Raw genomic sequence first — 12,421 nt, forward strand, 5'->3', positions numbered from 1 at the left:
CCTATCCAGCACACATAACTTCATGAGTTTGTTCATGTACTTTGGCTGTGTGGGAAGAGGGAGGAGCAAAAACATTGCTCAGAAAGAAACTAGCAATGCACAAGCTCCCAGATCATATTCCGCCTGCGCTGCCCACGTTGCTGAGGCTCTCTAGAAAGGTGACATGAATAGTTTTGGAAGCCTGCATCTCCTTTTGTCATGCAGTCACAGAGCCACGGGGATACCAGCGTTATGGCCATGTGATGGATGCACATTCACCCACGTGATGCCAAGGGACTACGGTGCATCCAAGAAAGTAGCTGGGAGCAAGATGTCAAAATCACTCAAAATACTAGAGGGGCAACGACCAGATAGGTCTCTGCAGAGAAGGATCCTGGCATCATTACAGATCATAAAACGAACATGAATCACTGATGCTGTCTGTTGCAAAAACTGCCAAAACCAGAATGTCATACTGGGGTATAAAAGCAAGAGTGCAGCCAACAAGACACCTTAGAGTAATCCTCTCCTTGCAACGTCCACTCAGAAAGCCTCTAGCTGGAATACTGAGTGTGGGTTTGGGCATCACATCTCAAGAAAGACTGGAGCAAATAACTGGAGTGAGCAGGGATTTAGCAACTGTGAAAGACATGAAAAGAGATTGGCCTAAAGAAAAGAAGACAGAGAGGGGCTATAGCAGACAGGCAGGAAAAAGGCCACTTTCAAGAGGAAATAAAAGAGTTCGTTCTCTGCTCTTACTAGACATGACAAGAAGTAATAGGCTTCAACTGCAAGAAAGAAGACAGAGCTTAGATCTTAGGAAAGTGTTAAAAATAACTGAACACTAACTAAGTAAGCAGAGGCGATCATGAAATCTTCAACCTTGAAAGGCTTTAAGAAGAGGATATGCAAACAGCTCTTCTTGACGCAGGGATGACAACCTCTTGAGTTTCTTCTGGCCCCGAGATACCATGATCCAGCCTATTTCTCACCTCTGCCTGGACTGCTCTCAGGAGATAGGGATTAGCAGGGAGCAGATTGAATAGGTTGCATAAATCACATATAAAGCTGCAATAATACCACGTCTCTGCCCACCTCTGTGAGGCGCTCAGGAGAGAAGGCAGCAGGGAGAAGGCAGCGGACTGAATGAACTGTTCTAGAGGAGGAAGCCAAACCTTCAAGTGATAAACTGGTCACTGCTTACCTAAATAACAAAACTCAGTTTAAATCTATCAGTATAGCAAAGCGCCAAATTGTGTTCGGTATCTTCTAACAAAATATTCTGTGGTAAAATTTACAGCACTGGGGAGAAGGTAGGAGTGGACTTCTTCACTACTAGGAAGAATATAAAAGGGAAGACAAAAATGAAGAACACAAAGAATGCTTTTATTAACTGCTGCTCAAGGCTGCACAACTTCTCTGCTCTGATGATGTGCTGTAACCTGCAGAGAAGGTAGGATGCATAACGACCCTCTTGCAGAAGGATAATGCATCGCAAAGAAACACAGGAAGCTCAGCAGCTCTGACTGTTACTGTGGCACTTACTGCAGGCTGATTTCCACTCAGTCAAGGTTATTTCTACCATTTTTAAAGACAAAGAATTTTAAAATAATTGGATTTGCTTGTTTGCTTACTTGCTTGTACCAAACTTTCAAAAGAGGTGCTTTAAGGCATCCTTTATGAGGGTATTTTTAACTTGGGTTTGTTTCCTATCTATGACCTTGAGCAAACTGTCCAGCAGCCAATAATCAATATACCAGACAAAACACTATAACTCCAGAAGGTAACAAAAATCTCCCCCAACACGGACATCTGCTATTGCTACTAAACCAGAATATACTTCTGTTTATACTTAGCTCTAACAGAAAAGAGAAAGACTGAACAAGAAAAGAAAAAACAAGTATTTTCTGACCTAGTAAAGAAAATAATGTGCTCCTGAACATGAGCTAAGATAAATTTAAATAAACCTTAATCAAGAAGGCTGCTGCTAAATAGTCAGGGGAGACAGGGTCAGGTTCTAACAACTTCAACAGCAAAAGCAGGAGTCATCTGGTTTTTTATGCAGCTTCCATTCATTCAGTAAGGGCATCATTAAATGTAAGAAGGAGTATCAATGTTACCTTGAATGCAAAATGAAAAATTTGAATATAGCATGTAAACTGTCCTCCCTTTTTTCACGAATGATGTGTTTAGTCATTTAAATGGGAGAAAAAATATCCCCAACAGCAGCAGATAAATGCAGTAAGCCACATCAATGCTCTAAATGCTGCTTGCAATTCTGTAACCAGTGAGAAGCACTAAAACATTCCTATGACACATGCCACAACAGCCCACAGTACATCTGCACAAACCTATTGGTGTTATGTCACCTACTCCAATGCATCCCCAAAAGCCATGCTTCCTAACCAACTCACTGCTGTTATTTGATGTAAACATGTAGCCCTTCAGCAAGGTGCCTAATGAATGCGCTTGTGAAGTGCCAAACGAACATTTATAACCAATCTGCTGGAGACTGGTTATAAACTCAAGTATAGGCTGGAGGTATGGAAGGAAAATCAGGAAACAGCCCATCAGAACTGAGAGTGGATGGGGTAGGTGGAAAATGAGGAGGAGGGGACCTTAGACAAGCCCCTGTGTAGCATCGTGGAGTGTGAGATGCACTGCCACTTCATTACACTGGGAGAACATCTCTGCGTGGGGACAGGGGAAGGATGAAAGCAAAAATCCAAGGAGGAATAATAATATTAATTCAGTTTATCTCCTGTTGTTGATTTTATGAATACTTCTGCTCTGTACTTGGGAACCGCAGACGTTTCTCTTAAGTCAGGCTATCTGCAAAGTCTGAATAGGAATAAGGGAGCTTAGATAGTGCTAGCTATTTTCCTGAGTCTGGAAAAGGTGGAGATCCTATTAGCTCCTCTGCAGAACACTATGTAGGAGAATATTTATTTCCCAAATGATGAACAATAGGGTAACTTACAGATGCTTTCATTTCAACAAAGCTGAACATTTTGATAACTATTTATGGATATAATAATCATAAAAACATCTCTCTCACACAAACACTCTCTTACTAATTTGTACAGTGCAGTTAAAATGTGTCAGTACATTTTAGTTAGTTGTGATGGTATTTCAAACAGATATGCAAATATTTTGGAAACAAAAGATAAATAGAAACCTACATTGCAAACCTTCTGAATTTTCATTCTGAATCCTGAAATTCAGGAGTCCTTGTTTGAAAACCATACAAACTCCACCATGTTCATGCCTACTTCTCTTCGGTGTTCCAAAAAGACGTGTAACTGGATGATTTGGTCATTCTGTGTGTGTAGCTACATACATACATGTATAGGAAGTATAGGAAGCAAGATAGACAGATGTGTAAAGTTTCTGTAACTATTCGCATTAGGAAATACAAATTCATCAACTGCTCAATATTATGTGTTTCTCACCCTGAATCTTGAAAGAAGACAACAGGCACCTCACAAAGTACCAGTCAGAGAGCAGAGAGCGAGACCCCCTTCTACATATTATTTAACCAGACACAAGGGATACCAGCCTAAATTGGAACTGATATGTAAATCCATACAAGCACATAGCATTTTTACCTACATATAAGCTTATGGATAAACTTTATCTAGGTTGAGATATGAAACAGGCTTTATTTATTTTGGCTTGAAAACTACTTACATTCGACATCACGTCACAATAAAAAGAACTAGATGAAAAGACTGATAAATAACAAGGATAAAAGGAAATAAAAAATTAGGAGAACAGCAAAATCACAAACACAGACACACACATCACCCACTTCCAAGGGAAAATGTAGAGGAGGGTGAAACTTACCAAAGAAGCTTTCAAGCAAAGCCAGAGGGATAATTAGCAAGTTCATCAGTCCATAAAGACACCTACATACAGTTTGTGCTCATTAGTCAGAAGTTGCCATCTTGTCTTCAAAAAAGATGGCTTTAACTTTTCCATTTCACAGTGATCAATAAACGCACCAACTGGTTCATACTGTTTTCCTCTGACGACAATGAAGACCAGTCTAATCTGCAAATCCTAACCTACAACATTAGTAAATCAAACTTGATGAAATTCAAGTGGAACAGACAAACCTCTTCTAGTTTTGTTTAGCTGTAAGTACTTAAATGAAATATTTACTATTGTGTCTGCAGAATAATTAGAAAGCTTTCTCCTCCATTCAGTAGCCAATGGAGTGTTAAAATGAGGATGATGTGCCTTCGTCTGCGTGCTCCACCACCCTACTACTGCAGCAGGGTGAGACTTCATGGACTCTACGAGAGGTGAGATTTCCTGTCAGTCCTTAAGGTGCCCTGGAAAAAAACATTGGCAACATTCTCTGATGTGATGAATACAAGTGAATTTTGGGCAAGCAGTATTCCAGCCTCCCTCCTTTCTTTCATCCACTGCTGCAAATCACAGGCATTCTGTGGGACAAAATTCACTATGGAGATACCACAGAAAAATGACATCGGGTGTAAACCCACCTTTTAAACGTAACAGGAAAACCTGCATGTGGCCAGTTTAGAGGGATGCTGGATACAATACATTTCGACATTCCACAGGTCCTCTGCACCAATTTAACCAAAGACCCTTCCTGGCCTTCAACTGTTTTCAGCCCCCTCCAGTGCAGCCAAGCTTTCTACTTTTGCTAGGGATTTCAGCTGAAGAACTTTCCCCCTTTTGTCAATGTCTATTCAAAATTGCTCTTCAGCTTCATTTGCAAGCCACAGACTACTGCTGTGTCTTCCTTGTTTCTTTTTGTTTCTGTGATAAAGACAGGATTATAAAAACACTATTAAAGCAGCAGCAATATTATAAGAATTTGAAGATATAGGCTCCATTAAGTCTTATATGTACAAACGTTTTTGTTAATGAAAATAGGTTTCAGAACAATTCTGCTCATTTGCACTTAATTGCTGGCTAATGGGGTCTCTCGGTGTGTCACTGTGTGTGTTCTGAGGTTTCTTTCTAAGGAAAAGATAATATAATATTCTGAATCATCTTAGATAAGCTCTCAGGACTGACACCTCATGGTAGTGTCTGACTTTTTGCAGTAGAGTGATTTGAACAAGTGCCATGAAAATTTCCATTTACTCCCATTATTTACCACCAATTTTATGGCCAATTTCAATGCCTATTACAGCTCTCTAGTACTTTACCACAGTATAGACATTGTTCTTAGAAAGATGAGGGCAGAGAGAAGGAGGAAATATTCAGCTTGTAAAGGTCACTAAGTGAGCAGAATAAGGGAATTCATGGAAGTCTTATGGCAATGATCAAATACTTATTATCCAGTCAGATATACTCCGCAAACATCTTACTAAGGCTTAAATTTTAACAACCTTGCTCAAGCTTACCTAATCACAAGCTTTTTCTTACATATAAAACATTTTTGTCCCTGAAAGAAGGACTGACAAAAGTAACCAGCATTTTTAAAGCACTTTTCAATATTGCTGTTGTTTAAATGATACTCTGCTAATTGCATTGTTCTTAGCTTGAATCCCATGCTTCAGAAGAAGCTTTGAGGATAACCAAGTAAAGAATAATTTGCAGTGGTTCAGTTTTGGAGATGTGCAATGATCCTGTATATTCTCTGCTAGTAATGTACAAGATGGCAATATCATTACAAACCTGCTAGTGACCATTTCAACAGTTATGCTCTATGAAATGCCACTATCTATACACTTGTTTTGATAAATCTGGGTAATGGATACCCAGAGGGTCAAAACAGTTCCTGACCCTCCGGATGGTTAGAGTGAAAGACTCTCAGCGGTACAGTCTGAATATGCCATCATTATTTTAGTCTCTTAAAATCACTTAAAAAAAAAAAGGCTTTTTTTTTTTTTCCAGGGAAAAGACTCCCTTTTGTAATCATATTTCCTTTTAATCAAGAAGCCATAATTTTGATGCTTTAAAGGCAGAGACAATAATTTCTACCGCTTCTGACACAACCTATTTGGAATTCAGAATGACGAGGAAGGCAATTAACTGCCATTTTTCTACATAATAATATAAGTTAGGGCTCTAAGGCTTTGTCTACACTAGGGAAATTTAGATGAGTTTCTCACTGTTGCCGATACTGGCTTGGCCAAGGCACTGTTAGGAATACGCAAGTTCTAATGCAGACAAACTCACCAGCCTGAAAAATTGCTGTCAGCAGTTAAGGCTTTCTTGGAACAGAAATGGAATAGCATTCACAGGTATGAGTATCTCTACACAAGTAATCCAAAAACTCATGGGTAAGACTCACTCCCCCTTCAAAGGAAGTTTATAACAAGCTTATTGTTTAACCAAAAATATTCCCAAATAATGTCACCATCCTTCCTTAATTCTCTTAATTTGTTGAAGCCTCCATTTCTTTAAAAGATATTTTAACTTTGAATAGTCTACTCCTGAAATATTTCTTAAAATTAAGAATTATTTAACATGTTACTTTCAAATAAAACCAGGAAGTTGAATGCTTGAATTATTTTCTGAGAATGTCATTTTTTATAGCACTTCTGTAGAATAAACCTAGAAGACACTTTATAATATGACTTCCTCACAACACAAATCTGATTCTTTGGTGCCTATCATCACACTTGCACAATATTTAAAAGCTGCTCCTCTACCTGAATGGTGCTTTTAAACGAACCTTTTTCTATTTAAAAGATAAATCATTAAAACATTGCTGGAAGGAATATGATTACAAATGAGGATATTGGCAGAAATCCAATGTTATTGGGAAGGTAGGGTATTCACACTAGTCCCACTGCCAGTGGTGATTAATTAAAAGCCGTTAGATACCTGAAGCCCTAACAGTTCATTCAATATGATTCCCATTGCAGGAATGACCTGCTTTCGCTGACAAGATATTTATGCAGGCAAAAAAAAAAGAAAAGGAAAATCATGATAGCAAAGCTCAAAGACACAAAGATATAAATGTTCATGTTTTATTTACAGTCTCAGCTTTTAGTATGGTGGTTTGCGTATCAGGAGAGGTGATTTCTGTCTCCACAGTATAGTTAATCAAGAAATCCACACAAATCAGATGGTAGAACTGCAGAGATCTGAGGCTAAACCCCTGTCACTATGGAGTAACAGAGAGGTAATGGAAGAGCAAATGAATGCAGGGAATGTGGAAGATGGCAATGGAAAAGATGGAGGAATGATGAAAATGCCAAGTGGCGAGAGAAAAAAAAACCTCCAGACCTTCACAAGTTTATCTGTTGGTGTTAGAGATTTTGTTTGCAGCAGATGCTTCAATTTCCTTGCGAACAGTGCAGAACTTGGCAATTATGAATGAAAGACATCTTCCAGTAAGCATGAAGGATTTAAAATTGTTTGCAATTTTTACATTTGTCTGAAGCAGTTTCAATCCTAAATTATACAAGAGAACACCCTCAACAAAGTCCAGTTCCTATGATATGCACACAGAGAGATAAATCTTTTCCCTGTCAGTCACACATCCTGCTGACACCTGCTCTCCAGATGTTGGATGAGCATCACGTTGCATACTACATAACTATCATATTGCCAATTAATATATTTTCACATACATAACACAAAATTAGATGTTGAGATCTTTCTATGTAACTGACAGAAATTTAGGATTAATAAGACACCATCTTCAGTGAGGCAAGCCCATACAATCATCAGATTACACTGAAGTCAAACTAGAATCAAGAAAACCCCAAAACACCTTAGATAAACTATTATCTCACACAAAGTGAGAAATTCCTCTAAGGCTGCACTGGAAGTAAATAAATGGTTTACCTTAACTATTTTCAACTATACCACTACTAGTTTAATACCTGATATATGATATTCATTTAGTAAAAACCTTAATGTCCTCTCCTTCAGAGAATACCAGCCACAGAGACCTACCTGTCATTTGTTTTGCAGGAGAATTTCGGAGAGGAAGGTCTTGTTAAAACGCTTCAGCACACGTGCGCTGAAGTCTCCCAGGGCTACGGCGTGCTCCTTCTCCCCAAGCCTTGTCTTTGACAGTGAGAAAGGATGACACAAGGGTTCGCCCACTCTGGTGTTTTGCTTGCCCTTCTTGGCATCCTGTGTATATGTCCTGGGATCACCCTGAACTGACAGCGCTTGAAGACTTTCAGTCTGAGGCCAAGACCCTGCCCTCCCTGCCCTGAAACAACTGGTAGATGGCACTTGAGAGAAAAACGCAATGGTCTTTTAGTTAAGGTGCTGGCTGAACTCAGGAAAACCGGATTCAATTCCTGGCTTTGCAATGGATCTTCTTCATGACCCTGGGCAACTACCTGTGCCTTAGCAGAAAACCTCCTGCCCCATGCAAAACTGTTTTGAGACTGTATCTGTTAATACTTGACAGATGCTGTGCTAGGGCTCTACTTCAACGGGTACACAGTGTGGGAAGCAGGTTAGAGCTCAGGACGATGTTTGAGAGTAGAGCTATAAATCACGCTGATGAACCACAGTTTCTGTCTTCTTTCACATCATCTTTTATACCTCGTGCAATCACTTCGTGCGTTTAGTATTTCTATTACTAGTATTACATGTCTATCTGCACAAAATTTGTCCCTGCCATTATAGAAGATAAAGCTATCACAGTTTTACTGATTGAGCAGAGACATCTACATATGTTTTCCATTACTACTGTGCCATGCAGGTTGAGGAACTGACATATTTAACTAAGCAGAAATGGAGAAATACAGAAAAAGAAAACAGGGAGACAAGATGACTCAGCCAAACCTGCAGCCCTATGGATTTCTAAATATCCTATAATCTTGAAAGTTTCTGTGACAGAACTAAGCTCTTCAGCTATCGCTTCAGTATTTTAACTTGAACATAATCCTTGGCAGAATGCATTCAACTAACTGGAGCTACATGTATCGTGTTGAAACATACCACACAGATGTTAATATGCAGATGCAGGAAGAAAATACAACTTCACTTTGACAAGGAAACACAAAACCTTAGGTAGTATATAGGAAAGCACACTAAGCGATGATTAATGAGCGTTTGTCTAATGAGGGGGCTCCTAGTGGTAGAATGAGGCCTCCATGCCTAATTGGCAAATATTAATCTGCTTTAATAAATCAACCTTAAGAAAAATGATTATATAAAATAATGGCTTAGAAAAATTAAAGCAAATACTACCCACAGACTATACAAAAGATTTTTTTGGTAATCATATGCTGCTGACAATTCAGATATAACAAGGTAGAGCAAAAGAAGAACTGACCTCCCGAGGACAGATGATTCTCTTGGGACGTGGTGCCTCTTGTTGCAATTGATACACTGTCAAACACAAAAATGTACAGATCATTAAAAGATGGCAACATGCACAAACTTTTATTCAGATGAGTCCTTTTAGCCAGAGGCTGCAGAGAAAAATGCAAATGTAAAGAAAAGGACAGCAAATGAAGGTATTTCAGTGTATCTACGTAATTTATATGAAAATCGGTTGGTGACCTGCAAACTAACTAAAGTGATCATTGGTTTAACTTTTAGAAGTATTATCTCCTTTTGTACTTGTTATTACATTTCCATACAAGGGAAGACTAGCTAGAAAGATTTATCAGGTGTATTTCAGGATAAAATCTCTCTTTTGCATATACCATGCTGCAACAACTCAAGAACAGATTGCTTACCAGTAACACCAGTGGTTTTTTGGATAGGCCAAGAAAAAGTTCAGCATGTTTGAAAGGGTTCACCACAATCTCATAACTTATTTCAAGATTTGCTGGCATTTACTGACGAGCAAACAAACATTCCTTTCAGAGCAATTACACCCTATTCAAATGGCCCTGGATCAATTTTGCAAATCTTCCGAGGGCTGGAGGAGAGAGACCTGAGGCTAGGGATAGTCACTGAAGCCTGGCCCCCAGCCTCTTCACTGCGTGTATTTAATGAGATCGTCTCCTTCCTTTCCACTCCAGAGTCGTGAGAAGAAGCTGACATGCAATGACAGTAATCAATTCCAGCGCAGACAGACTGTCTCTCCGTAACTCCAGTAAAAATCCCAGAGGTTTGGACTGCCTCCCTCGAGAAAGGCCTTCTGTATGCTGACCTTCTTGTATTTGGAAAGATCATGTCGTGTCTATGAATTTTTTTAAAAGACCGAGTTTCTAGGACAGGGCTCTTCATAATGCTTGTGAAGCTCAGAATTATGCCCCGAAAGGTGGTAGATTATGGGAGGAATATAAATGCCTGTAGATCTGATAAACACAGAAGCCCTGTTGCAGAAAGTGAACTGAAATGGTGTTACTCTTCAGCACCTTCTCCCATGTTCTGCACCTTCTCTTTAAATGGGGCTAGGAGCAATGAAATCTGAGAAGTGGGGGAGTCCTCAGCTTGCACCCAAGTTTGTCACTCAGGGGATGTGAAAGCTTTGGGGGCTTCTGTTCTCTGCTAATGTCAAAGTGGAAAAAACCATAACCTCTCCTTTTCCCAACCCCACCTTCATCCCTGGTTCCTTGGAGGGGCACAGAAGGAGAGTTTATGATTTCTTATATTCCCTATCAGGTTTAATGCATACAGATGTGATCCAGCTCTGAATTTGTACCAAGGCTTTGGATTTTACCTGCATCAGTCAGGACTGCCAGATCTCCCACTACTTTTGCACAAGATTCATGATAACTTGTGGTCTTTCCTACCTCTTGCAATTGTGTGACTGAGATTCAAAGCCTTCCTTTTACTCTTTTGTGATCAAATGAGTTGTGTATCCAAAAGAATTGCCAAGCAAAGCATGAAAATTTTGCTTCAAAATCACGGATTCTTTTTTAAAACTCTGATTATTCTGGAGCCCAATATCATGATTTTAGTGTCCATTTCTGAATGTCTGAAATCAGCATAACTACTGATTCAGCAAGTTACTACTGCTTAATACTAAACATATCCAAGAGGAAAACAGTAACTTTTTTCTTTCCCCATACATTTCCAGTAGAGAGAAGGAACTCTAAGGATTCAAAATATCGCAAGAATATGATTGCATCCCATTTAAAGTAAAAGATCTATTTCCCCAACTTATCAATTTCAATTTTAATTGAAAATTATACTTCATAAAAATCCTATTTTTCAATAATTAAACCTGTTAAATATTAACGGACATAGCAAATTAAGCTAGTGGGGCTGTTTCTAAGATAACCTTGATAGCTGCGGTGCAAAACAAGCTGGTCTGAAGAACACTCAGGAAGCCTATCTTGTGATGTGCTACATTTATAAGAAATGAGAAAAGCAAAGAGCTCTCTGAAATGACCAAAAGGATCTCTGAGGCTGATAGCACTAAAGAAGCAAGGGTGGGGAGAAGAGTCAGCATTTTGCAAAACAAAGGAAGGAATGACTAACAGGAGAGGGCAGATATATGAATGACTTGAAAGCAAACACAAAAAACTGGATGCTGATAGGATGCAGTGGGATGAATCAGTGCAGGGATTCATGATGAATGCAAGGAAGACAAATCATTTTAACAACTGTATTTTGAATAGACTGGAAAAGGTTGCTGTCATTCTCAGAGAGGCATGGGTAATTAATCTGCACAATAATCTGAACTGAGAAAGATATCTGATTTAGAAAGACATCAAAGGAAAATGTAGTAAGAGTATTACTATATAAATAAAAATAAGAATTAAAAAAAAAATAGATTATATGCTGTCTTAAATGTGCAGGATGAGAAAATGGCCCCAAGTAACAAGCATGATTCAGATTGTGAATGGTGGTAATCACAGAAAACATCATGAATGGGAAATCATTTCCTGGGAAAGATAAAGAATTCAGATTTGGCCATATTAGCTTTAAACTGAAATACATTAAATTGACAGAAAGACAATCCAGTGGAACTACTGGAGAGAGATGCAGAAGCATTAGATGGAGGGAGAGAAGACAGATTGGGAACAGAAAGAAAGGACTGAGAACCACCAGTGGCATCGTGGTAAGGGTCGCCAAGCAGTTCAATGGGAGACAACCAACAGAGAAGAGACAGACAGGCACACAGCTGGCAAGGGGTGGAGGAGGTAAAACAACAGTGAAAGTGCAGTTAAGTGAAAAACTAGGAAAAGGCAGTATCTCACAGACTAAGGTATTAAGGAGCAAAGCAAGTGTGACCCTACCAAAAGCTGTGTTCTTCTCTAGAAAGGTTCTCTCCTGTTTCTGCTTCAAATGATTGCTATATGAAAGCCTGCTAACAGGCTACGAATACAAGTGCAGTATTATGGCTAAGGTGACTTGAGAAAAATGTGCCCTACAGCTAAGTTCCAATGAGCGTAGACACCTCATTAAGTGACCTCATTTTCAGAAGTGCTGAACATCCTGCAGCTCTGCCCGATTCCATTATATACTTTTTCCAAAGTGCTGGGCACTTACGCAATGGCTGACATTGCTGAGACCCCAGCAGAGTCCAGGAGATGGTCAGAAGTTCAGAAAGCACATGCCCGTCACTTACTTGCTTGAA

General features: G+C 39.3%; 1 protein-coding gene across 2 annotated transcripts in view; it reads right to left on the minus strand.

The window, feature by feature from the left end:
* CHN2 (chimerin 2) overlaps positions 1-12,421 on the minus strand; it is a 169,220-nt gene that overhangs the window by 82,959 nt on the left and 73,840 nt on the right. For both annotated transcript variants that reach the window (XM_030008390.1, XM_030008391.2), the window contains one exon: positions 9,215-9,270. In XM_030008390.1, the coding sequence (XP_029864250.1) occupies positions 9,215-9,270 (56 nt within the window). The remainder of the gene's footprint in view (positions 1-9,214; positions 9,271-12,421) is intronic.

The sequence above is a fragment of the Aquila chrysaetos genome, chromosome 3, assembly GCF_900496995.4.
Source record: "Aquila chrysaetos chrysaetos chromosome 3, bAquChr1.4, whole genome shotgun sequence".
In the NCBI taxonomy this organism is placed as follows: domain Eukaryota; kingdom Metazoa; phylum Chordata; class Aves; order Accipitriformes; family Accipitridae; genus Aquila; species Aquila chrysaetos.